The sequence below is a fragment of the Scyliorhinus torazame genome, chromosome 21 (genome assembly GCF_047496885.1).
Source record: "Scyliorhinus torazame isolate Kashiwa2021f chromosome 21, sScyTor2.1, whole genome shotgun sequence".
In the NCBI taxonomy this organism is placed as follows: Eukaryota; Metazoa; Chordata; class Chondrichthyes; order Carcharhiniformes; family Scyliorhinidae; genus Scyliorhinus; species Scyliorhinus torazame.
In genome coordinates, this window is record NC_092727.1 from 79,444,886 (window position 1) to 79,470,621 (window position 25,736).

General features: G+C 45.6%; 2 protein-coding genes across 2 annotated transcripts in view; both read right to left on the minus strand.

Annotated features, from left to right (window-relative positions):
- The window catches only part of mettl2a (methyltransferase 2A, methylcytidine), a 58,945-nt gene extending 49,677 nt beyond the window's left edge, over window positions 1-9,268 (minus strand). Inside the window, exons 1-3 of the mRNA XM_072486982.1 lie at window positions 9,042-9,268; window positions 8,468-8,559; window positions 6,671-7,107 (exon numbers count right to left, since the gene is read on the minus strand). Coding sequence (XP_072343083.1) covers window positions 6,671-7,107; window positions 8,468-8,559; window positions 9,042-9,241 — 729 coding nt within the window. The 5' untranslated portion in view covers window positions 9,242-9,268. The remainder of the gene's footprint in view (window positions 1-6,670; window positions 7,108-8,467; window positions 8,560-9,041) is intronic.
- Window positions 9,269-14,747: 5,479 nt separating this feature from the next.
- LOC140398366 (integrin beta-3-like) overlaps window positions 14,748-25,736 on the minus strand; it is a 229,271-nt gene continuing 218,282 nt past the window's right edge. The window contains exon 15 of the mRNA XM_072486981.1: window positions 14,748-23,163. Coding sequence (XP_072343082.1) covers window positions 23,092-23,163 — 72 coding nt within the window. The 3' untranslated portion in view covers window positions 14,748-23,091. The remainder of the gene's footprint in view (window positions 23,164-25,736) is intronic.

A 25,736-nucleotide genomic window follows, 5' to 3' on the forward strand; every position in this document is an offset into this window, starting at 1 on the left:
TAAAGCCCATCTACACTATTCCATTATCATTCATATGTCTATCCAATGACCATTTAAATGCCCTTATTGTTGGCGAGTCCACTACTGTTGCAGGCAGAGCATTCCACGCCCTTACTACTCTCTGAGTAAAGAACCTACCTCTGACATCTGTCCTATATCTATCTACTCTCAATTTAAAGCTATGTCCCCTCGTGCTAGCCATCACCATCCAAGGAACAAGGCTCTCACTGTCCACCCTATCTAATCCTCTGATCATCTTGTATGCCTCAATTAAGTCACCTCTTAACCTTCTTCTCTCTAACGAAAACAGCCTCAAGTTCCTCAGCCTTTCCTCATAAGATCTTCCCTCCATACCAGGCAACATCCTGGTAAATCTCCTCTGCACCCTTTCCAATGCTTCCACATCCTTCCTGTAATGCGGCGACCAGAACTGCACGCAATACTCCAAATGCGGCCGCACCAGAGAAGAACCAAGAATCTCCAGATCAACGACTTAACTCCCAAAGTCAGCGCTACCAGAATCAGACAATTTACCTGTGCAACGTCTCACCATCTAACTTCACGGACAAGCCAAAAACTGATTTGTATATCTTTTAAACTTTCATTTTTGGACTCTGATTTCTAATCTGGGTGTATGTATGTTGTATTTTTATTATTTTCTTCTCACATTTTAGTGACTAATAAACTCACTCTGTCTCTAAATCAAGAAAGCTTGGGTAAATTGGCACCAGTTGTAACAATACTGGGAGGATGTTTCCACTTAATATAATAATAATAACCATTATTGTCACAAGTAGGCTTACATTAACACTGCAATGAAGTTACTGTGAAAAGCCCCTGGTCGCCATATTCCGGCGCCTGTTCGGGTACACTGAGGGAGAATTCAGAATGTCCAAATTACCTAATAGCACGTCTTTCGTGACGTGTGGGAGGAAACTGGAGCACGCGGAGGAAACCCACGTGGCAATAAAACAAATACAAATACATTGGAATAAATTCAGATGGAGCTGTTGTATCTGTCAAATTGAAGGAGGCACATCAATAAAGGTTGCAGAATGGAAGCTTCTGGAACTTTTCTGGCTCTACTGTTAAGGTCAGTAGGGAAGTAGCCCAGGCTACTGATAGAGCAGATTGTATGTAAAATATATCTGCTCGATGGGCTGAATGGTCCCATCTATTTACAACTTTTCTACCATCTTAGGTTGCTGAGATGAGGTACAGCAGAAACTTGACATGTTTTGGAATCTTTTCGGACTACTTTTCGAACTTTTAAATGTTTGGCATTTTAAAGCAAGGTATACACAAAACATTTAATTCCAAAATCGCAAAGGGTGGTTAAAACGCTCACCAAGGAAGACAGCAAAGTTGGTTCCCCAAAGACTGTGAACAAGAAGAATTTCATGTATTGGAAGGTCCCTGCCTTGTCTGGAATATACCCTATATAGGAGTGTGAATGCAGTGAGATAAAGGAAAAATAGAGATAGGGATGCATGTGGTCAGTGAGGTCTTTAAACTATAGAATTTACAGAGCAGAAGGAAGCCATTCAGCCCATCGGGTCTGCACCCTACTTAAGCCGACACCTCTGCTCTATCCCCGTAACCCACCTAACCTTTTTGGACACGATGGGCAATTTAGCATGGCCAATCCACAACCTGCACATTTTTGGACTGTGGGAAGAAACCGGAGCCCCTGGAAGAAACCCATGCCGACACGGGGAGAAGGTGCAAACTCCGCACAGACAATGACCCAAGCCGGGAATTGAACCTGGGACGCTGGAGCAGTGAAGCAACAGTGCTAACCACTGTTACCGTGCCGGCCACTGGAAAATGTAATCAGAAATCATAGAATCTCTACGGTGCAGAAGGAGGCAATTCGGCCCACTGGGTCTGAACCAACCCTCCAAACGAGCACACGTCCCACTTCCCCACCCTATCCCTGCAACTCCGTAACCCCACCGAACCGCTGGACACTAAGCAGCAATTTAACATGGCCAATCCCCTAATCTGCATATGTTTCGGCTGTGGGAAGAAACCGATGCAGACACAGGGAGAACATACAAGCTCCACACTGTCACGCAAGGTCGAAATCGATCCCGGGTTCCTGGCGCAGTGAGGCAGCAGTGCTAACCACTGTGCTGGTGGGACATAAACATTAAGTGGAACGAGAAGGAAACTGAAAATACTGACAGAGGACAGAGAGTCACAAAGCAGACTATGAGCCGACGACCATCCTGAGGGCACACACGATGATGATCAAACCAGCTTAATGAGTCATACCGGACTTCACAATATTCCTTCAGAAGGATTGGATATGCTGTGGATCGATGCTCAAAAAGGCACAAATATCGGGTTTTAGCGAGGGGCACTTCCATCAGTTCCTGGATTATACCATCGGACAGATAAACACTGTCCAGTGTGAGGACATTCCAGGCTGTTAGAGGGAGTGTCTGACACTGCTGAACCTGAGAATAATTATCAGATTATCATAGAATTTACAGTGCAGAAGGAGGCCATTCGGCCCATCGAGTCTGCACCGGCTCTTGGAAAGAGCACTCTACCCAAGGTCAACACCTCTACCCTATCCCCGTAACCCCACCCAACACTAAGGGCAATTTTGGACACCAAGGGCAATTTATCATGGCCAATCCACCTAACCTGCACATCTTTGGACTGTGGGAGGAAACCGCAGCACCCGGAGGAAACCCACGCACACACGGGGAGGATATGCAGACTCTGCACAGACAGTGACCCAAGCCGGAATGGAACCTGGGACCCTGGAGCTGTGAAGCAATTGTGCTATCCACAATGCTAACTCATACAAACACAAAGCAGGATATTTGTGCCCTCACTGAAACTTACATAAAGCATTAAAATCAAAGATAGATATTGAAAAGATGTCTTCAAAAGTCCATTTGATGTGGATATGTGTTAAGGTCAAAGAGCCTTTGTCAGGAACAGGGACATCCAGAGGGTCAAGATCGGAGCAATCTAATGACTCCACATCTCTTTAAACAGAGCCAGGCACTTTTTACTGTCTATTGTAGCCGAGCTGCTCGAGTGAAAAATTGCACTGTGCTATTGAAGAGGGACAGGGAGTTATCCTAGTCTGACATTTCTCCCTTGATCAACACAATCTAGACAGATTAACTGGGCATTCATCTCAGTGCCGTGTCTGGGATCTTGCTGTGTATAAAATGGTTGCCCACAAGTAACTGCAGTTCAAAAAGTAATTGAATATTTGGCGAAGTTTGGTAGAGAACGGCTAAATATAAATGTAATTCTCCCCACTGAACTTGGATCAAGGACTGGGTCTCCGACAGTATTCATAAGAACTAGGAGCAGGAATAGGCCATGTGGCCCTTCGAGCCTGCTCCACCATTCAATGACATCATAGCTGATCTTTAAATTATTCCCTTTCCTGCAGGCTTTGAAAACCTGAGCTCAGTGTCACCTGACCTCCACTTGCCCACTGAACTGGCCTTCTCAGGTCTTTTCATTGGTGCTGGTATCCTTCATCTGAGATTCTCAATAAGAAACTTCCCCATTTTACGGTGAAAAACAGGAACCACCTCATTTGAGACAAGAATCTTCAAAAGGCATACAGTTTGAGATGTTTCTCCCTATCTCAACCCTCAACCTCAGATTGAAGACAGGGGTTTTTAAGTCATTTTACTGGGATTACATTTAAAAGCAGGAAAATCTTACCCAGAACCAGACCCACACTGAGATTCAAGTACACATTCCTACTGGCACCATGTTAGTGTTTGACTTGTTTATTCCGTGCCCGGGACCAAAAATCCCAAAGCCGTGACCTTTCCCGACAAAGGCAAACAAAAATGACAGTGTGGGGCAAGACTCACATTAGCAGAAACTGCAGCAACCTGGGAGTGGAGACTGGTGTAACTAACAAACACCTTAACTGCGGAAAGACAAAGTATTACGGTTGTCACCAAGATGGCAAATTACTAATTCATACACAGTTGTGATTGATCAAGGGAGAAATGTCAGACAGTACACGAGGATAACTCCCTGACCCTCTTCAATAGTACAGTGCAATTTTTCACTCTAGCAGCTCGGCTACAATAGGCAGTAAAAATGCCTGGCTCTGTTTAAAGAGATGTGGAGTGATTAGATTGCTCCAATCTTGACCTTTAACCTTCTGGATGTTCCTGACAGAGGCTTGCCCTTTGATCTTAACACTTATCCACATCAAATGGACTTTTGACCTGTACACTGAGAGACAATTCATCAAAGATCGGAGAAGACTCAATAAAGGTTGGATACTTTGTGAAGGAGAGGAGTGTGATGTTTGGGAGGTTAAAGTGCAAATGATAATCTTCCGGTGATGTTTTAATCATTCCTCTTGAAGTGAGGTGTCACAGTCATTGGGCAACTTGTCAGATTCTTACACCAGGAGCAGTGACTGTCTTGAGGGGCTCTTTCACCTTCTTGAAACCCCAGCTGGAAAATATTCCACCCTCATTTTATCCCCACACACCTCCAGCAGAGGTCACTCTTGTTGAAGAACAGGAACCTAGACTAATTTTCCTTTACCCAAGACCAGGTCAGAGATCAGTAAGTGTAACATCCAAACTGTCGCTGTAGCTTGGACTTGTTAGCTCAATGCTCCACTGGAACACAATGGGCAGGGCGTGAGAACAGCAACACAGTCCTCCTCTTTAGGAAACATATGCTGTGATATCTGACACCGATAAAATCTTTCTCAGCTTATCCAACTCTCTTCAATCTCCTGATAGTCAGCTTGCTCACCACACTCTGCATAAACTAGTTAAAAGTTATGTTTAACTTTCTCTGGTTTAAAACATGTGCATGTGTTGTGAAATCAGTGACTGTGTTAAACATGCAGATGTTTATCTTGTCTAAGCTCTTTCACTTCTTTGAATTATTCAACAAAGAAAGACTTGCATTTATATAGCGAACTTACAAAGAAACACAGAGCGCTGGGCCCCAGCAAATGGGAGGGCCCCATACGGAGAGGTCGCTGTATGAGCCACCAGGATCGTAAGTCCACCTCTGCCGCAAAGCCTTCAGTGAGGCAAGGAGGCGACGCTGACCAATGGCCATCAAGGGGAGCAGCAGGCGACTCTCGACCACCAGGCCAGGGCTGAGCGTGGGTGGGCAACCAACCAAAAAGAACAGAGGCTACCGGGCCAGATAGTCAACAGCAGCAGCCAGCCAGGACCACACATGGTCGTCGAGGTTCGATGCCTTGCCACCCGAGCAAGAGCCAAGAGATGAGCGACTACAAGTGCCGGCGTCATGTCTCAGGGAATCGGGGAGCAGCAGCCAGCTGGAGGGGGGCAACTCGATCAGAGCCAGAGGCCAGCCAGGCAGAGTTTAGTGTGAGACGGCTGGATTTGGTAGCACCCGGACCAGACAGCGAGGGCGAGAGAGAGCAGAGGCCAGGTCAGAAAGCCAGCTGCAGCCACAGGTGAGGTCCCAGAGGACTAGAGAATAGCTAATGTTGTTCCTTTGTTTAAGGGTAGCAAGGATAATTCAGGAAATTACAGGCCGGTGAGCCTTATGTCAGTGGTAGGTAAATTATTCGAGAGGATTCTTCAAGACAGAATTTGCTCCCATTTGGAAGCAAGTGGACGTATTAGCGAGAGGCAACATGGTTTTGTCATGGGATTTTTCACATCCATCGGTGTGTGCAAATGGGACCTTGGTTAAATAGCTCTTCTGAAAGATGATACTTCCAACAGCACAGCACCACTCAGTAAATTTACTCAGGAGTTTAAAATATCTTTCTCCAAATGTGTTTCTTGCACAAATTGATATGCTTTGTGGGGAACAGACTTTTCTGAGTTCCAGGTGCATTTTGCTACTTTGTTGAGCTGTGATTCCGCCTCACTACATTTAGCTCAAATGTTAATTCCAGAAATTAAAATTACAGGTAAAAAAATACCTTGGCAGTTACATTAAAATAAGTTTTGCATGTCATTGTGTTAATGGTGATGGGTCAGCCACAAGATATAAATAATTTTTTCACTTCCTTCAGCCTAAAGACTTCTATAAAATCAAATATTTGACAGAAATACCCAGCCACTAAATAATTCCAACCAATGAGGCTAGCACCAGATCCCAGCTCATTGACACAGCAAAGAATCTTACTTGGTTCTTGCAAGTAGCTGAGGTCTGATGATCCTCAGACGAGTTTGATAAGGAAAGAGACCTCATTTCTCTCAGTGTATACGAGCTAGAACAATTTCCCCTAGTAGTCATTTCCTTGGCTGACAAAACATTTTTCATCCACATTGCTCCAAGTGTCTGAAATCACAGACAGTAGTGCCGTCTAGGATCCTCTTGGTTGGTTAGTGAAGTATTACGTGCTGTTGTGCAGTCGCCCACTAAGTAATTGGGGGTTAGCTAAGTTGTAATGCTTAACAAAAACCACCAAGAAATCCAATAGGGAATTTAAAAAAAACAAGAGTGGTGCGAAGGTGGAACTCGTGACCACTGGGAGTGAATGCATTTAGGGGGAAGCTGGAAAAGTGTTTGAGGGAGAGGTGAATCGATGGTTACAATGATAGATTTAGATGAGGAAAGATGGGAGGGGGCTTGCGCAGAGCATCAACACCAGCATGAACTAGTTTGGCCGAATGGCCTGTTTCTGTGTTGTAAAACATTGCGAAACATCCCGCGTTACCTCAAGAATACGGAATGTCGCAGAAGCTCCCGAGTAATTTGCATCCAATAGTTCTGGCTCACTCAGCTGGTTGCGCATCGGTGGCATAATCCCTGAAGACAAGGCTACAAGTCTGTCCATTCCCTGACCGTCCCACACACTGTCAGCATCAACTTTCAAATTATTCTTCTCCTGGATACAAACAACCGCCTCTTCAGCACACATCTGGGAGAGGTGGGAGCCATTTTCAACAGTGCTGTCAAGGCAGCCCTGGTACTGAGTATTGCTGTGGCTAGATGCTGCTGGAGCAGGCCTGGTTTTATCCAATGAGGAGGGCTTACAACTGGAAACCAACTCAGGAAACTCGGTGAAAAGCCAGTGACGATCTTTGAAAAATTTGTTCTCGTGGATTTTGTAGAAGTCATTCCAGTAGCTGTTGGCCTTGTTCTCATATTCCACTGTTTGGAAAGCAAGACAAATTTGAGAAGGATACTAAAATAAGTTTTCCAATTGCTGAATGCGTCACAGAAGCACACTTGACCACACAGCTAACATACACAGGTTGAGGTTAAAAGTGCTACATTTGTAACGACTTGAACAGAGATCCCAATTTGAAATTATAAACTTGTTTTAGGCTGACAGTGAAAGACATTGGAAAATTAGAATAATTCCACAGCTTTTGGGTCCCGAGAAAGAATGAGGTTGATTAGGAGATAACCTGCTGGTTCTTAATGAAACCACAATAGCTTTAGAGGAAAACTAACTGCTGATAAAATAGGGAAAAGAAAATAAAGAGAGAGAGAGAAAGACAGAGAGAGGTCTTGGGGCAGAGGTAAGAAAGCCTACAAGGTCACAGCTTATTTCTAGTACTCTCTAGAATGGAATGCGAGGACATGTGCACTGATTGCACAACTTAATTCACTCTTGAGAAATGGGCTTAGAATTTCCTCTGGAAGTAGTGTCAAATTATCCACTCTGCATTAATGTTCATTTCCATGTTCTTTAGGCACTGCCTGCATTTTAGTTGGATGCACAAATCACATTCTGGAAATCAAGTCACAGCTTTGGTTTCTTAATGAGGCTGAATAGTGAGTTATGGTCAGCTCCAGTCTGTATCAGGTATTTCTTTTGTGGTTTTGATGAAAACACAATAGCTTCGGAGGAACCCGGACTGTTGATAAAATAAGGAAAAGCAAATAAAGAGAGAACGAGAGAAAGAAAGACACGGAGTGAAAATCCAGACAGAGGTCTTGGGTCAGAAGCGTATTGCACTGCTGACTGTGCTGAAGGACTATGGCACAATGAATAAGTATCATAGAACGTGGGCTGAATCGCTACATTCGGCCCATCGAGTCTGCAGCAATCCTTCAAATGAACACTATTCCCATGTCCATTCTCCCACCCACCCCGCCCGATCTCATAAACCTGCACAGCCCTGGACACTATGGGGCAATTTATCATGGCCAATCCATCAAGCCTGCACATCTTTCGACTGTGAGGGGAAACAGAGCACCGGGAGGAAACCCATGCAGACAAGGGGAGAATGTACAAACTACACACAGTCACCCAAGGCTGGAATTGAACCCGGTCCCTAGATCTGTGAGGCAGCAGCACTAACCACTGTGCCATTCACTACCAAGATACCAATAGTTTGTACAAGCATCAAAGTGTTTACATTTGCAGAGATTTAGTGCTAAAAATACCAATCATACTTGGGATACAAAATGTCTCTTTTATGGGTTTTTAAAAATTGACAGGTCTTCCCTTGAGCTAGTACTAACCTGTTGAAGCAAACTAAAGTGATTGTGATTCACTCACCTTGTTTCTCTGAAGATACAAGCTGGGTAAAGTTTTCTTCAACTGTTTTCCTGGCTGCAGCCTCCTGCTCTTCAGACCACTCTACATTATCCCTGTGTGACAGGAGAAAAGGAAAGCCTCAGTACCCACAGCTATTGGAAGAAGGGAAAGCTTTTGGATTGCAGTAAAAAAAATCCAACCAACATGCCTCAGAGAAGGGCGCCTGCTAACTCTACATGACCGACATGTAACTCCAGTCAACGCTACAGTCAGCACATAACAGAACGCACATTGATAGGAGTCTGAACATTCTTGTGGCATTAAGGGACGATTAATTCAGCCTTTATTCCAAGACGCCAAACCCAATATGTGAATGTCATGAAAATTGCGTGTTTAGGTGGAGTGTTTTGCACGTCAGCAGGATAATGAATATGTATAAGCCCGCCGGGGAAAGCATTAAAACTGGTAATGAAATAAACAGATCATTTTGAGCGACAGCATGTGCTGCCGGGGCCGGGGCGGGGGCGGGGGGGGGGTAGCGTATGGGAGAATTGACAATCAGAGTTTGGGGAAGGTCTGTCGCGCACATTCTCACCAGGCATTATGTTGAAAAACTAGGCCCGGGTCGGTCAGATACCGACACCCGAACTGAGGTCTCTGCGGACTGGACTCTGCTTCAATGAAGGCAGCCATGATGGCAGCGTGGAGGAGTCGAAAGTCTTCTGAGCTTCTGCTGTGAAGCTTGCTGGGACCGTGCAGGAGCAGGAGGTCCTCCGAGTTTATGCTGTGAAGCATGCCGGGACACTGGAGGAGCTGGAGGTCCTCCGAGTTTATGCTGTGAAGCATGCCGGGACGCTGGAGGAGCTCCGAGTTCCGCTGCTGTGTAGCATCAGCAGGTGGAATGTGCAGTTCAGGGAGCCTGAGGCAGCAGGAGGATCCGGCTGATTGATCCTCGCCGCCCATTCCCCCTCCCCTCAATTTCAATCCCTCAGATTCAGGACAAATCTTGTATCCCCTTCTCTATAAAACAGCAGGAGTTTGCTGTTTGTACTCAGGGTGGAGGCAATGTCCTGTCTTCTCAGTGAAGATAACCTTCATCGTGTTTTATTTTAATACAATTTACAGGATGTGGGCGTCACTGGCTAGGCCATCATTTATTGCTCATCCCTGGTTGCCCTTGAAAAGTTGGTGGTAAGCTGCCTTGACCCTCTGCAGTCCTTGAGGTGTATGTACACCCACTGTGCTGTTAGGGTGGGAGTTCCAGGATGTTGCCCCAGGACAGTGAACAAACGGCAATATATTTCCGAGTAAGGGTGATGAGTGACTTGGAGGGGAACCCCCAGATGGTGGTGTCCCCAGATATCTGCTGCTGTCCTTCTAGGTGGTAGTGCTCGTGTGTTTGGAAAGTGTTGTCTAAGGAACCTTGGTGAGTTACTGCAGTGCATCTTGTAGGTGGTACACATGGCTGCCACTGTTTGTCAGTAGTGGAGAGATTGAATATTTGTGGAAGGGGTAGCAATCAAGCGGGCTGCTTTGTCCCGGATGGTGTTGAACTTCTCAAGTGTTTACAACTGCACTCATCCAAGCAGGTGGAGTATTCTATTACATTCCTAGGGAGTTACAAGCCATAGGATTCCTAGCCTTTGACCTGACCTGTTAGTCCAATTCAGATTGTGGTAAATGATAATCCCCAGGATGTTGATTGTGGGGGATTTTGTGATGGTAATGCCATTGAATGTCAAGGGACGATGATTAGGCCCTTCTTGTAGAAGATAGTCATTGACTGGTTCTTGTGTGGCTCGAATGTTACATCCATTTGTCAGCCCAAGCCTGGATCTGCATTTGAATATGAACTGTTTCATTATCTGGGGAGTTGTGAATGGTGCTGAACATTGTGCAGTCATCTGTTAACATCCCCCACTTCTGATCTTACAATGGAAGGGAAATTGTTGATGAAGCAGCTGAAGATGATTGGTCCCAGGACACTACCCTGGGGTAGTGTCCTGGGACCTGCAGTGATGTCCTGGAGCTGAGATGTTTGATCTCCAATCACCACAAGCATTTTCCTTTGTGCCAGGTATGACTCCAACCAGCTGAGAGTTTTCCCCGATTCCCATTGACTCGAAGTTTTTCTAGGGCTCCTTGATGCCATACTCGGTCAAATGCTGCCTTGATGTCAAGGACGGTCACTCTCACCTCACCTCTGGCATTCAGTTCTTTTGTCCATGTTTGAACCAAGGCTGTAATAAGGTCAGGAGCCACCTGGAAGTTCCCCTCCAAGTCACTCACCATCCTGCCTTGGAAATATATCGCTGTTCCTTCAATGTCACTGGGTAAAATCCAGGAATTCCTCCCTAATAGCACTGGGTGTACCAACACCACATGGACTTCAGCTGTTCAAGAAGGCAGCTCGCCACCACCTTCTCAAGCGCATCAACAAATGATGGCCAAGCTGGCGAAGCCCATGATTGAATTAAAGAATGGAACCATGCATGCAAATTGAGCGATCTGAGTACCGAGCTGGGACCGTGTATGGAGCCCGGAACCGTGTATGGAGCCCGGGAACATGTATGGAGCCGGGTCTGCACATAATGTGAATCTATCCACCCTAAAGTGTGGTGCCCAGGCCAGCTCACAGTAACTCCCATGGTCGAACTCGACCTTTGTTTGGCTGAAGCATATTCTCTACTCCCTTGTATTCCAGTCCTCCAGATAGAAAGGCCAGAATTCCATTTGCATAATTCTATACCTGCTGATGAGATTTTAATGATCGATATATCTGGAACTTGTGCCTCCAGGATTTCTAGCGTTTCTCCGTTTAGAAAGTCCCCTGTGTGGTCCTTTTTGGGTCTCACTGGGTGACCTCACATTTGTCCAAATCAAAATCCATTTACCACAGTTTGACCCTTTCACTTAATTTGTGAAATTTTATATTTACTCCTATCGTGTCATCAATAAATTTGGAGATGTGGTTTTTAGTCTCATTGTTCAAGTTGTTATTAAATAGTTACGATCCCCACACAGAGTCTTATCTGGATAATGCAATCTACGCACCAATGTTATACACGCGTAGAGCGAGGTGTATGTATAGAGCCAGGACTGTGTATAAAGTTGGGTCTGTGTACAAAGGCAGGTGTTTATGTAGTGCCAGGCCATTGTACAGAGCCAAGAATGTGTTTAGAACTGGGTCTGTGTATAGAGTGTGTGTGTGTATAGTGCCAGCTCTGTATAGAGTCTGGAGTGTCTACAGAGCCAGGTCTGTGCATAAAACCTGGTGTGTATATAACTGGGACTGTAAACAGTGTTGGATCAGTGTATAGAGCCTGGAGTGTCTACAGAGTCGGGAGTATGTATAGAGCTGGGTGTGTGTACAGAGCCACGTCTGTGTATAGAGCTGGGTCAGTGTTTAGAGCCAGGCCTGTGAATAAAGCCTGCTTCTGTCTATAGTGTCAGCTATGTATAGAGCCGGGTCTCTGTATGGAACCTGGGTCTGTCTATAGTGTCAGCTGTGTACAGAGCCAGGTCTGTGTAAGAAGCCTGGGTGTGTGTCTGAAGCTGTGTCTATGTATAGAGCCAGGACTGGGTATGGAGCCTGGATCTGTGAATAGAGCCAGTAGTGTTGGAGCTGGATCTGTGCATAGAGCCAGGCCTGCGTATGGAGCCTGGGTCTATGTATAGAGCCAGATGAGCTGGGTCTGTGATAATCTTACGATCAACGTTGAAGGATCCAAATATTAACCCACCTCGTAACCAGTCAGGACAGACTGGGATTCTGTTGACTCGGCATGTTTCCATCTTGGATAACAGCTGGAAACCAGATATAACTCTGGGCGATCTGACCCTTATTTGCCTTGCTCGCCTGCAGACATACCTCATGGCCATTTAACATAAACGTCTATCTGGAATAATCTAAAACCGCAAGGTCTGCATGAAACATGTCCCCCAAAATGCCGAGGCCTCCGATAAACCAAAAGCTGTTGTTGACAATCATTGAGTTAAGACCAGAGAACAAAAACACAGTTTGTGGCAATCACTGATTTAGGACCTGGGGTCATGTCACCATATCTAACGGAGCACGAACAATCAACAGTCCATCAAAGTCTGAATGTATATACAAGGTCTGTGCAAGAAAGGTCCAATTGTCTCACTGGAGTGAGAAAGCCGATAAGGGAACGTAGGCAAGATGTATCCTGTGTTCATGACCTTGGACAGATGACCTCAGTCTTTCAAGGGGGCAGCAGTCATACATATCTCATCCGTTTCGAAGGATTATCAGGCTAGAGATGTGTCTGGTTTACATGACCTTTCATCACTGCCGAAGGTCACAGGACTCACAGGACCCTCATTGAACACTTGGAATAATAACGCCATTGGACAAACCTCCCAAGTCATGGACAAAGATGATTTGGTAAAGAAAGACTGGAATAAAGGACAGTGGGAGGGGTAATAAGGGTCTTCCAAGTATATATCCTTTGCTTTTGCGCTTGTAAGCTGAGAAGAGACTAACTAACTCCTTGGGTGAAAGATAGGCAGACTCCTCTCCTGGCCATCAAAGATCTTCAATGAAGCTTGTGAACAGAACTACCTCCACCTGATCCGTGACAAATTTTTCGTGTCTTACAACATCTTGGGGGTTCTCATTGACCACAAATTGAACTGGGTTCGCCATATAAATACTGTGGCTAGGAGAGCAGGTCAGGGGCTAGGAATTCTGTGGGTAACTCACCTCCTGACTCCCCACCAATTACAAAGCACATGTCAGGAGTGCGATGGGATACAGTCCACTTGCCTGGATGAGTATAGCAGCTCCAAAGACACTCAAGAAGCTCGACCATCCAGAACAAAGCAGCCCGCTTGATTGGCATCGATCCACCACCTTAAATATTCAATCCCACCATCACTGACACACAGTGCAATGTGCCAAGGCTCCTTCGGCAGCACCTTCCAAACCCAGGACCTCTGTCATCTTGAAGGACAAGGGCAGCAGATATCTGGGAACACCACCACCTGGAAGTTCCCCTCCAAGCCACTCGCCATTCTGACTTGGAAATATACCACCGTTCCTTCACTGTCACTGGGTCAAAATCCTGGTACACCCTCCCTAACAGCACTGTGGGTGTACCTACACACATGAACCTCTGCATCCATTTACTACTGTGCGCACACTCCATTTGATACATACCGCCGTGTACACATATTTCAAAAATCTTTTTATGAGATGCGTGCATCACTGGCTAGGCCAGCATTTATTGCCCATCCCTAATAACCCTTGAGAAGGTGGTGGTGAGCCTCCTTCTTGAATCACTGCAGACCATCTTTTCTTGTTCTTTGAGGTGGGAGAGATTATGGGTTTATGGAGAGCATACTGAAGATGGTGGAATGTGTACTGTATGTTGGATGATATTGAGTGTAGCTCAGTAGGTCTTATAAAGGCATTCATAGTCTTAGGTTGTTCAACAGTAAGTATTAACCACTGGAAATTATATACATTGGTACAATAAAGGTCCAAGCTAATTTCTTTGCTCTGAAATTCCATAGAATTCCTAGGGTACAGAAGGAGGCCATTTGGCCCATCGAGTCTGCACCTTCCCTCTGAAAGAGCACCCTACCTAGGAGCAGTCTCTGTGTTTGTTTCTACACGTGGCTGTAGCCCAACACTATACTGACCTCTATGTAAGGGTCATGTGCTCTCTTACATCAGCGTGTGGGTGGTACTGTACGCAGTCCCATGTTGATCCTGTATGTACCAAACCCTTATCCTACATGATACAGTTCTGTGTATCTCAAGGTGCATGTCTACAGGGTTCATATATGAAGTAAAGAGTGTGGATTATGTTGTGAATAGAGAGTAGAGATTAGAGCAGTATACTGGATCCATTCTGATTAACACGAACATCCAGAGGAATTGTTTCTTTTGCTTTATTTCAATGTGAAAATCTTGTGATGCAGATATTAGGGGCAGCTTCATCCGTGTAATGTTTTCCAGGAATGATAGACGTTCAAAACAATCATGAAGCCAGTCAGAGAATTCGGATGGAAACATAAAATTACAAAGAGATACTGACAGACGGACTGAACAGGCAAAACTGTGGCAAATAGATTTCAACATCAGCAAATGTGAGGCCATGTACTTTGCACCTTTAAAGAGGAGACACGGGGAACTTCGAAACGGTGAAAAACTAAAAAAGGTGGTGACCCAAAGAGGCAAAGGTTAGTGTCAGATATTCCCAAGTCCTGTCACGGAGGCACACTCTGCTCCAGGAACACCAGGCTAAGATAAATTCATACTCGTGGAGAGAAATTATACAACAGTATCTTTATTATATCAACTGTCAAAATCTATTATAGTTTGATGAATTAAAAAATAAGGTTGAAAGCCCCAAAAGGTTCTACTGACATGTCCTGATGTTTGGTAATACTTTATAGAATTCCGAAATCAAACACCTTTCGGAACAGAGCAGACTGCTCCATATTGCAAATACACTGCTCACACTCAATTGTCAGCGACAGTCTGTAAGCAAATCTCATCTCCCTCTGAATAATAATAATCTTTCTTAGTGTCACAAGTAGGCTTACATTAACAGTGCAATGAAGTTATTGTGAAGTTCAGCTGCAAATTGGTGCTTCCGAATGTCTTGTTGGTGCTAGCAAAACAGGCACACAATTAGCTAAGGAAGCGCTGACTAGCCTGACTGACCTGGTCACAATGATTTAAAAAAAATTTTTTTAGAATACCCAATTCATTTTTTCCAATTCAGGGACAATTTAGTGTGGCCAATCCACCCAGCCTGCACATCTTTTGGGTTGTGGGGTTGAAACCCATGCAAACACGGGGAGAATATGCAAACTCCACACGGACAGTGACCCAGAGCCGGGATCGAACCTGGGACCTCGGCGCCATGAGGCAGCAGTGCTAACCACTGCGCCACCGTGCTGCCTGGTCACAATGATGAACGTCACCATTCAGGTAAGTCAGGGTCACTCACTTCTTTAGATGGAGTCTGGGTAGAGGGGAGATGGGGGTGGGGAAGGGCAGTGGAGGGGTGTTGGAAGAGAATCGGTAGTGTGGGGGCGGTGCAGGTGGAGGGGGTGATGTGGGGGAGAGATATGGTAGCACAGGAGCACAGTTGTTATCATTGTTGCTTTACAGTGCCAAGGGCCAGGGTTTGATTCCCGGCTTGCATCACTGTCTCTGCAGAGTCTGAACGTTCTCCCCATGTCTACATGGGTTTCCTCCGGGTGCTTCGGTTTCCTCCCACAAGTCCCGAAAGATGTGCTTGTTAGGTGAATTGGACATTCTGAATTCTTCCTCAGTGTACCTGAACAGGCGGAGTAGAACATGGCGACTGGGGGATTTTCACAATAAATTCATTGCAGTGTTAATGAAAGCCTACTTGTGGCACTAATAGAGATTATTAGAAGGGGCATGGTGTAGAGAGAAGAGAGGGCTGATCTGAGGGGAGGGGGCAGTGATGGGAGGGGGAGGTGTGGGATAGAGGGGGTGGAGGAGTAGGGGAGGGGGCACAGTGTCACGGAAAAGGAGGTCACGGTAGTGTGAGGAAGAAGGGATGGTGTGGGAGGGGTGGGGAAGAGGTGATGTGGGGGTTTGAGAGGGTGAGGTGTGAGTGATGGGGGTGTAGTGTGGGAAGGTGGGTTGTGGTGAGGGGGTATTGTGGCATTGCTGATTGGAGAACTGGGGCAGGTTCACTAAGCTGATCCCCACCCCCAATTCCCTCTGTCCACCAGAACTCTCCGGGATGACCCTAATTGTCTTAGGGTCTAATAGAACCTAATTTGGTTCTCAAGTTTATGTAATGACAGAATCGCAAATTATCTCGATAACCCCTACCCTATCAATGGGGTTGTTGATTCTTATTTTAAATAAATTTAGAGTTTTTTTTCTCCAATTAAGGGGCAATTTAGCATGGCCAATCCACCTAACCTGCATATCTTCTGGGTTGTGGGGGTGAAACCCGCACAGACACGGGGGGAATGTGCAAACTCCACACGGACAGTGGCCCAGGGCCGGGATTCGAACCCAGGTCCTCAGCGCCGTAGTCCCAGTGCTAACCATTGCGCCACATGCTGCCCCTGGGATTGTTAACTCTTGATGCAGATTTCATCGCATGACCATGTCCCACGTGACCAGAAAAGGTCCAATCCTGAGTGTCACAGTCCCAACACCAGAGAAATATCCAGAATCTACCTCAGATCATGGCTGGTGTCACACTGGCACAATATGGCCCTCATTTATGTAAAGTTAAGATATTCTGATCTGGAGCAGTGTACAGTGGGTGTGGAGGATCGAGAGAGAGAGAGAGCAACTCAGTTAATACTGACCTGGGAGTGATTGATATTCATACTAGCTGCTAGGATACACATGATGTTCTGGATTGGAAGCCTGACATATGTGGAATAATCTGAAGTGGTTTGAAACCTCTTGGACTGTGAGCTTAATCTTTCCTGTATATAGGAAATGTAACTGTGTTGAAGCACCTCAGTGTGCAGCATGACTCTTGTATATAATCTGAACAGCATTGTTCTCTCTCTGGTGAAAACATTATAATATTTGTAATGTTCTCATTGCTGTATTGAAGCACCTCAGAGTGCATCTTGCTCTCTGCAATGACAATTGGAAATGTTTTGTAATGTTTCTTTCAGATATTTCATGAATCAAGTATATTTTGGGGAAAAAGGGTAAAAATCTAAAGCACTGATGTTATTTTTTTTATTAGTGAACCAGATGGGTTTTTACAACAATGGTTTCATGATCATCATTAGACTTTTAATTACTGATGTTTTAAAAATTCAAATTTCACCAGCTGCCGTGGTGGGATTTGAACACCGGTCCCTGGGTCCAGAGCATTACCCTGGGTCTCTGGATTACTAGTACAGTGACAATGTCACTACACCACTGCCTCCTTTAAAGCAAAACATTTGCCACAATTTTACCATGTGCTATTGCTTAAGGATTGATTAAATTTTAAGTAGTTTTTGGATAAAACTGCCCGCAGTGACCAGGGTTGATCAAAAGGTGCCACCAATCCGCACAACAGCAGCTGTGAATTGGGAATCTTGCCAATGCCTGTGATCACTGAGTGTTTAGGATTTTCCCCGATCTTCTCTCCCTCTTCTTCCCTCTGAGATGTTAGTCCAAGATGCCTGCCTGCCTCCCCTTCAAGGGGATGTTAAAGATTCCATGGAACTGTTTTGACAAAGAATCTGTGGTGTCAAGATCAATATTCATCCTTCGGTCCGCATCATGAAAATAGAGTCTCATTGGCTCTCTGTGGGATCTTGCTGTGCGCAAATTGGCTTTGATGTTTCTTACGTTACAGTGACTACACTTTGAAATTAGTTCCTTGGCTGGTAAGTGCTTTGTGGCAATCTGAAGTGAGGAATGATGGGAAAAATGGCCAACATTGTGCTGTGAGGCATGATTGTAAAAGAGGCCAACAGATTTGTGTATGTGTGTGTGTGTGGAATCTGCAGCTTAAGCAGAATGACTTTTGTGGGAACTGGAGGACAACATCTTGCAACTGGACATTTCACTGATAACACTTTGTTTCGCAACAGCAAGAACAAGGCTCTCTCAAGGATGAATGATGCCTATATACTAACAGGATAGTTTAACCTAAACCTTCTCAACAGCAGCTGTTTCTGAGATTTTGGCAGCGATAACCCTGTGATCAACATTCGCACAACAGCACCCTGAGTTTGAGAACTCTGAGCACACACCCTCCAGAACGAGCCTGGCCAAATTCTTTCTACCGGGTAGTATATTTTGGCTCATATTGTGAGTCTTGAAACTTATGTAACTGTTTAAATCAGCACATAACTGTATTAAGTGAGCTAAATAATGCTGTATTTACAAGTAAATCAAACTTGCAGTGAGTATCGATTTGTCTGTGTCATCAGTTGATGCCAGCAGAGGGCAGCAACAGGAAGGATGTTGTGTAAAGGCAAATTCTGTCCTTTGTGTTCTGCGGGCAGTTCCTGACAAATAATTAAGTTTCACAGGCACCAGCATGCCTATTCTCTGCATGCCAGCTTATACAGTGAGCGCCAACAGGCTACCTGACTGGGAAGAGCACCATCACAGGCTGACCCCACAACTGGGCACCCCTTTCCCAGTGCCACTGATCAGCATCAGGTGTCCTGCCGGAGTTACTCGCACCTTCCTCGCCCTAAACCGTGGACACTGAGGCCAAGTAGCATCTCAACTGAGGCCCTGGAAAGATGAGCAAACTCAGCTGAGCTGCCTCTGTCCCTGCCAGTGACAGACGTACAATGGCTTTTGTTTCCTATTACGATCCCGGATCAGGTCCCAACAGTTGGCAGGACGTCGGACAGAAACCCCAATATTTTATTCAATTGATAAGACTGTGAGGGAAAGATACTCCACTCCAGGAGTGATTCCATGCACAAATAGGGATATGGTAGATTAAAACAAACTTTATTGCTAACACAGTATTACTAACTCTAATACCATACCATATTTGTGCTGTAATTTTCTTTGTTCTTTAAGATAGGTTTAGATAAAGGATCTGGATTGGCGCAGGCTGGGAGGGCCGAAGGGCCTGTTCCTGTGCTGTAATTTACTTTGTTCTTTATAAAGACCATAGCTTCCAATTACCAGTTACAAAATGCTTAACAATACAATGAAACACTAATTCCTACCTGCTATCCTTTATCTCCACTCAAGCAAAACCTATCTCAGGTCAAAATCCACTTTTAAATACAGTTAGCCAACCCAGGAACACTTGTCGTAAAGAGATGGTCTTGGATAAACCACTTGAGAGAGATCCTCCAGGAAACAGCTTGCAGATTGTTGCCTGTGTCAAACTGCTGTTTAAACTGCCAGCCTTTTCAGAAACTTCTGTTCTATTCACAGATAAAATCTTTTTAACTAAATTGCTTTGAGAGAAGCTAGCCTGTTCACGGACAGATCCAAACTGAACTGAAACTTCAAAACCCACCACCTGAGTGCTTCAGCTCTGGCTCCTCCCATTAACTACACCATCTCACTAAGCTGAACATAATGTCTCTAATTATCTACTCCCCAGGGAACCCTCTTTATACAAACAAAATTCCATTAGCCCAATTTCAGAAATCAATATCCATGGCTGAAATGAATTATGATCTTACTTTTATGCTGCTTTAATTGCAACTCTGTCTCCAAAAAGCCTGCTGCCTTTCAAACTAGGATTTTTGAAAACATGACTGCAGCAGTCACACATTTACCCAGGTTTTTAACCCTTACTGCACCAAATACATATTATACAATATATCTGAAATTCCTACATTCATCACATTTTACTTTTGGCATGGTATTAATTCACTGGGAAACACTAACCAGCAAGGTGTACGGGCCAAACTCTGCCATAAACACTGTCTGTAACTTCAGGAAAGCTGAGTGACTGGGTGAGGCATCATTCACATTCTGAATCGCCAGTTGTCTGCCTGTTTATTAACCACACCCTACTATGACACTTTGTTAGACACCCAGCACTCAACAACTGCAGTTAAAGTGGGCAGTTTCTACACTGTTAGATTGGGCAATTGCTCCCAATGCTCAGTGACAACACCATAAAGCAGTGACGGGCAACCTAGGCCCGTGAGTGGGCCGCTTGAGTGGCCCTCCTTCACCTGAGTGGGCTGCAAGATTGAAATTGGGCTTGTTACTAACCACAACCCCATGAATAAGATTAGATATATTTAATACTGAGCATTTCATAGCGAGTCACAGAAAATGCTTAATCATTCATATATGAGTAGAACTGTTAATAAGTGGTAAGAACAAAATAAATATTTCCACTTGATTGGACGCAGAGTGAGCTCATGGCCCTCTAAGTCAATGTCGTGTGGAATCAGCACTCACCTCACTTGGCCTTGTTTTACGTATATCACGTCGGTCATACCAATAGGAAAAAAACCAATGCGAATGGAAACCAGTGGAATATGGCAACCCTGTGCAGGGGCAATTGTCAACAAAATGTCTTGTGGCCGCACTCAGAACCCAGATGGGCTGAACGTGGCCCCTCTGGTTGCCCACCATTGTGACAAAGAAATATGCAGAAGAGACTGTGCCTTGTAGAGTAGAACCCTACTTCCACAAGGGGGCAGGAGAGACCAAGGATTAGCCTGAGCCAATTACAGACTCTTGCAGAGACAGGAATTCCCGTGGCTGCTCCCATAGAACCATAGAATTCCTACGGAAGGAGGCCATTCTGCCCATTGAGTCTGCACCGACCCTCTGAACATCCTACTGCCCACTCTCTGCCTTATCCCTGTAACCTCACCTGATCTGCACATCCTTGGACACTAAGGGGCAATTTAGCATGGCTAATCTACCTAACCTGCACATCTTTGGTCACTGGGAGGAAATCGGAGCACCCGGAGGAAACCCACGCAGACACGGGGAGAACGTGCAGGCTCTGCACAGACAGTGAGCCAACGGCGGAATTGATCCTGGATTCCTGGCGCTGTGAGGCAGCAGTGCTAACCATGGTGCTGCCCTATGGAGGGCCAGCATTTGTTGCCCATTCCTGAATGCCCTTGAATGAGGCCAACAATGTTGTGAATCTGGAGTCACCTATCGGCTAGGTCAGATAAGGATGGCAGATTTCCTTCCCTAAAGGACATTAGTGAACTCGATGGATTTTTACAACAATTGATGATAGTTTCTGGTCACCATTGCTTCTTATTTAATAAAATTGAATTCAAATTTTACCATCTGCATCGGTGGATTTGAACTCAGAGCATCACCCAGGGTCTCTGGATTACTAGTCCAGTGACAATAGCACTATGCCACCACCTCCCTTTGAGCTGTCAGTTCAATTAGAGGCCTGGCATTGCTGCTGATCGAGATGGTCACCACTCAAGCTGCAGCGAGAAGGATGGCAGTGCCCCCTCTTGTTGCCATGCCCTTCAAAGGGCAGGTAAAATGATTTGGGGACGTGCCAGAGCCAGGCAGGCAGACCTGACGACTGCAGGGTGTCAGGGCCACAGAAGATGGGGATGGAGGGGGGAGGAGGGGAGGGGGGGGGGGGGGGGTGGTGGTATTGGGAGGCCTGTCCATGGACAGTAAGGAAGTCTCCCAGCTGCCTCTGACCCCTCTAGCATGCTGCTATGAGGTCACCTTGATGTAGCTGGTAGAATCACCACATGGAGAGAACGCTGGTAAAATACCTAATGCCTGGTCTATATGGCCTCAATAGACCATCCACCTCTGATTAACCTGAGCTACTACTGTTCCTACCACAGGAAATATCCCCCGGCTCCGGGAACACATCAGACTCCCTTCCAGACATCTTTCCGCAGGCATATTAGTATCCTTCCCTCCTCCCATCTGTCTCCAGTGGGCTGGGGAAATCCCAGCCATTGTTTCTGCCTCTGAATTTACCCCATTTCAAGCACAGGCCTCATGAATCTCTCAAATGTCCATGGCAAACCATGTGTGGGTTGTTTGAGTTGAACGGGCCACAAATACAAGTTATGTCATAGACCTCACCCCCAACTGTCGACAGGGCCACGCTGCCTCCGGGACCTCCCATGGTCTAGAATCCCCTCCCTCGGCATTTCCTCCCTCACGGCCCCTGTCGAAGGTCATCCCTTTGACCAAGCTTTTGTTCACCTTAACAACAATTTTGTGCTGACAGTGTGAGAGGTGACCGACTCTTTAACTGTGTTCAGTATCGGCAGTTAGAAAAAAACATCAGTAAAATGGAGCTATAGTATTCCTTCACCGACCAAGAGAGATATATACATAAGACACAAGAGACTTTCAAGGGACATCAACTGCAGAGCTGTCAGTCTGAGCCCAGTGAACTCAGGGGCAATGGGAACACAGTCGGGAGCATTTCCTTCCCCTTCTTCCTACATCCAGGAACACTAAGGCCCAATCATAAACACCCCAACTCAAATTATTAAATAACACACAGCAGCATTCGAAGCAGGCAGGCCCTGATAGAATCATACAGCACAGAAAGCGGCCACTCTTTGAATGAGCTACCTAATTAGTCATGCTACCCTATCCTTGCCCCACAGCCCTGCAGAATTTCCCTTTTGAAAGTTATTGCTGAACCTGCCCCCACCAGACTTTAAAACAGTGAATTCCAGATCATAATAATCCACTGGGTAAAAGGAATCTTCCTCAGCTCCCCCTCTGGCTACTTGCCATCAGAATCAGTTTCTTCTTATTTGTTTTATCAAAACCCATACAGGGGCACGGTGCATTTATCCATTGGGATGGTCAGAGACACCATCCCGAAATCACATATCCTCAGACAGCCTAGTAGCTTAAAAAGATCAGTTATCATCTTTTCAAATGGCGGTGCAGACTGGAGGGGCCGAATGGCTTGCTTCTGCTCCTATCTCAAATGGTTCTAAGTGGATATGATTCAGGTTCAAACACTGGTAAAAGAGACCAACACCACCGAACCGTGGCTCAATGCAGTGATGGAGGGAAGGTAGGTTTTACAGATTGGAAGTTGTGGCTGTGTGCAGCTTGACACAAGCCAGTAAAAGGAATGCCATCTCTGAGAGAAATAAAAGCCCAAGCGCCCTGGTTTTGTGCCCCATGTAGTCCAATTAAAGCTCTCCGATGCTGTGGTTTGTGCAACCCTCTCCCGCCGATGCTTCCCTCAGTCTACGTTGCCAGTGTAGGTTAAATTTGTAAAAGTTGTAGTTGGCGCCTTGTACAGTGGGTTGTTGGCCTGAAATGAGACAGAATTGTAAACATGGTGAAGTTACATCTTGACCACCAACCACACTTATAGAATAATGCTCAAACCTTAAGGACCCCTGCTCTTGCCATGGTCTACTCCAGTGTTCTTCAAACTTTTTTTCCAGTGACCCATTTTTACCAACCAGGCAACTTTCGGGACCCAACCCGACCGACCTTCGGGACCCAACCCGGCCGACCTTCGGGACCCAACCCGGCCAACCTTCGGGACCCAACCAGGCCGACCTTTGCGACCCATGCCGGCTGACCTTTGCGACCCATGCCGGCCGAACTGCGCGACCCACCAATTTCCCTTATCTTGTTTGCGGCTGATAAAAGTGGAGGAAATGGTTTTGGGTCCCTTTGGCCCTTGTACACGCTCCTCCAATGGAAGCTGTTGGATGAAAGTGAAGCCTTCCGATGTCGGAAAGTATGGAGTCTCCATTTGCCCAAAGTTCTTAATTTTTATCCGTAAAATTTTATTAAATAAACCTCCCCCCGAACTTGTAAAAAATATTTTTTTTAAATGAATAAATGGAAAAAAAAATTAAATGAATAAGACAAATGAATAAAAATAAAACCAAACTTGTAAAACAAAAAGCTGCGGCCGTTTAAAAAAATAGCGGCCGCACTGAGCATGCGCCCCCGATCATCAGCGCACATGCGCAAAATTATCGTGCGCGCATGCGCAATGCGGGCAATTTTTTTTTAACATGTTCGTGACCATTTTAAAGGCCGCTTGCAGCCTGCGTTATTAAAAGCCGACTGCTGCGCGGGGCTTTGCGCGATCGGGAGTGTCGCGAAGGACGGCTCCACGACCCTCCCGACACTCACCCGCGACCCACCCGCGCCCCCGAGTTTGAAGAACACTGGTCTACTCAACTGCCGAGTACTGTGCACCAGTGTGGTGCAACTCATCCCATACCAGTCTTGTAGATACCCAGCTCAACACAACAATGCGCATCATCTCAGGTACCATCCATTTAACTCAACTCCCCTGGCTCCCAGCCCTGAGTAACATCCCATCCCCTCACAAAGGGAGGGAGTTTGCAACAAGGAAGCTCCTGGGAAGGTATACATTAACCCAAGCCTGCCGCAAAACAAGGACGTTACCAATCCACATGATACCCGCCCTCCATCATGCCAGCGGGTAAGGCTAAGACCACCATGCAGGGAATAACAGCAGAGGCTCTGTGACAGCAGGAATGAAACCAACATGCCACTATTAAAAACCACATCATCACAGATACCCCAGCCCACCTACCCAGCTTCAACCTGCCACACCAACATTGGCCACTCCTGAACTGTACTGGTCAAAGCCATTGTGCAGCAAATCAGCACAAGCAGTGGGGCCTTGCAGGGGTCTGGACTTCAGCTGTGCTGCTCCCCAATCAATGACTCACATCGGCGAAGATTGTCCCCTGACAAAATTCAGTGGAGGGCCCAGAGAACTCCATTTTGTCACTGTGGGAGCTATTGCCTGGCTTGGTGATTATTGCACACACTAAAAACAAACTTATAGAATATGTAGCCCTGTCAGGCCACAGTGGCTGCATCCATCTGAGGAGTCGATTGCAGCGAAATTATGATAGAACTTGCTACCGAGTCACACCAAAGCTCAGTATTGTGGTGATCTTTGTGCTGCTAATTTTAGGATGGTTCGCGTAGTGTTCACAAAGACCACAAATAGCTTTAAACTAAACAAAGCTACAAATTTATTAACACTACTTAATTGGATTTGAGACTTACTCCTATATAATACATGGATGCTAACAAACATGTAATCTACAGTGATCTACTAATCTCTACACTATTACATTAACTATGATCTGCTCTCACTCACACTATCTTTCCTTCAGTCTGTACTGTAGCTTTCTCCTCAACCTCTCACCCACAAGGCTTAGCATCAATGCCTTACATAGCTGCACATCTAGCTCCCTCTGGTGCTTGATTTAGACATGACATTAACCCTTGCAGTTCTTTCCATTTATTATAATGTCACAAGTATGACTCCGTTTTACCGAAGTTAGGGGGAACAGCATCTGAGATTGGCATCAGCTGGCATTGATGGCAATGCAACTGAAGCTGGCTCAACATGAATTTTGAAAGCAAAAGCAGAAAATACTGCACAATCTCAGCAGGTCTGACAGCATCTATGGAGAGAAAAGGGAGCTAACGTTTCGAGTCTGGATGACTCTTTGTCATTGATTGAAATGCGATGTCCTGAGGTTGTGAAAGATGTTGTATAAGTGCAATTAATAATTCCTTCTTTCATTTTCTCCGTCTCTCTAACTACGAGCTTTAAATGTGCCAAACGGATATACACGCAACTAAAATAAGATCAACTTTGACCATCACTTCCCAGCATTTCCTGTTTTTCAGATTTCCAGCAACCACAATATTTTACTTTTGTGTCATTGCTAATGCTTAACGGGCAGTGGGCCTTTCATCTGCGTACACAGAATCCAGCCTTCCATGAGTCAGGCAGAGCCAGCAGTATAGCTCAGTTAACCACCTCACAATAGTCAATTACAGACACTTGTGCCAAACTCCATAAGAACAAAG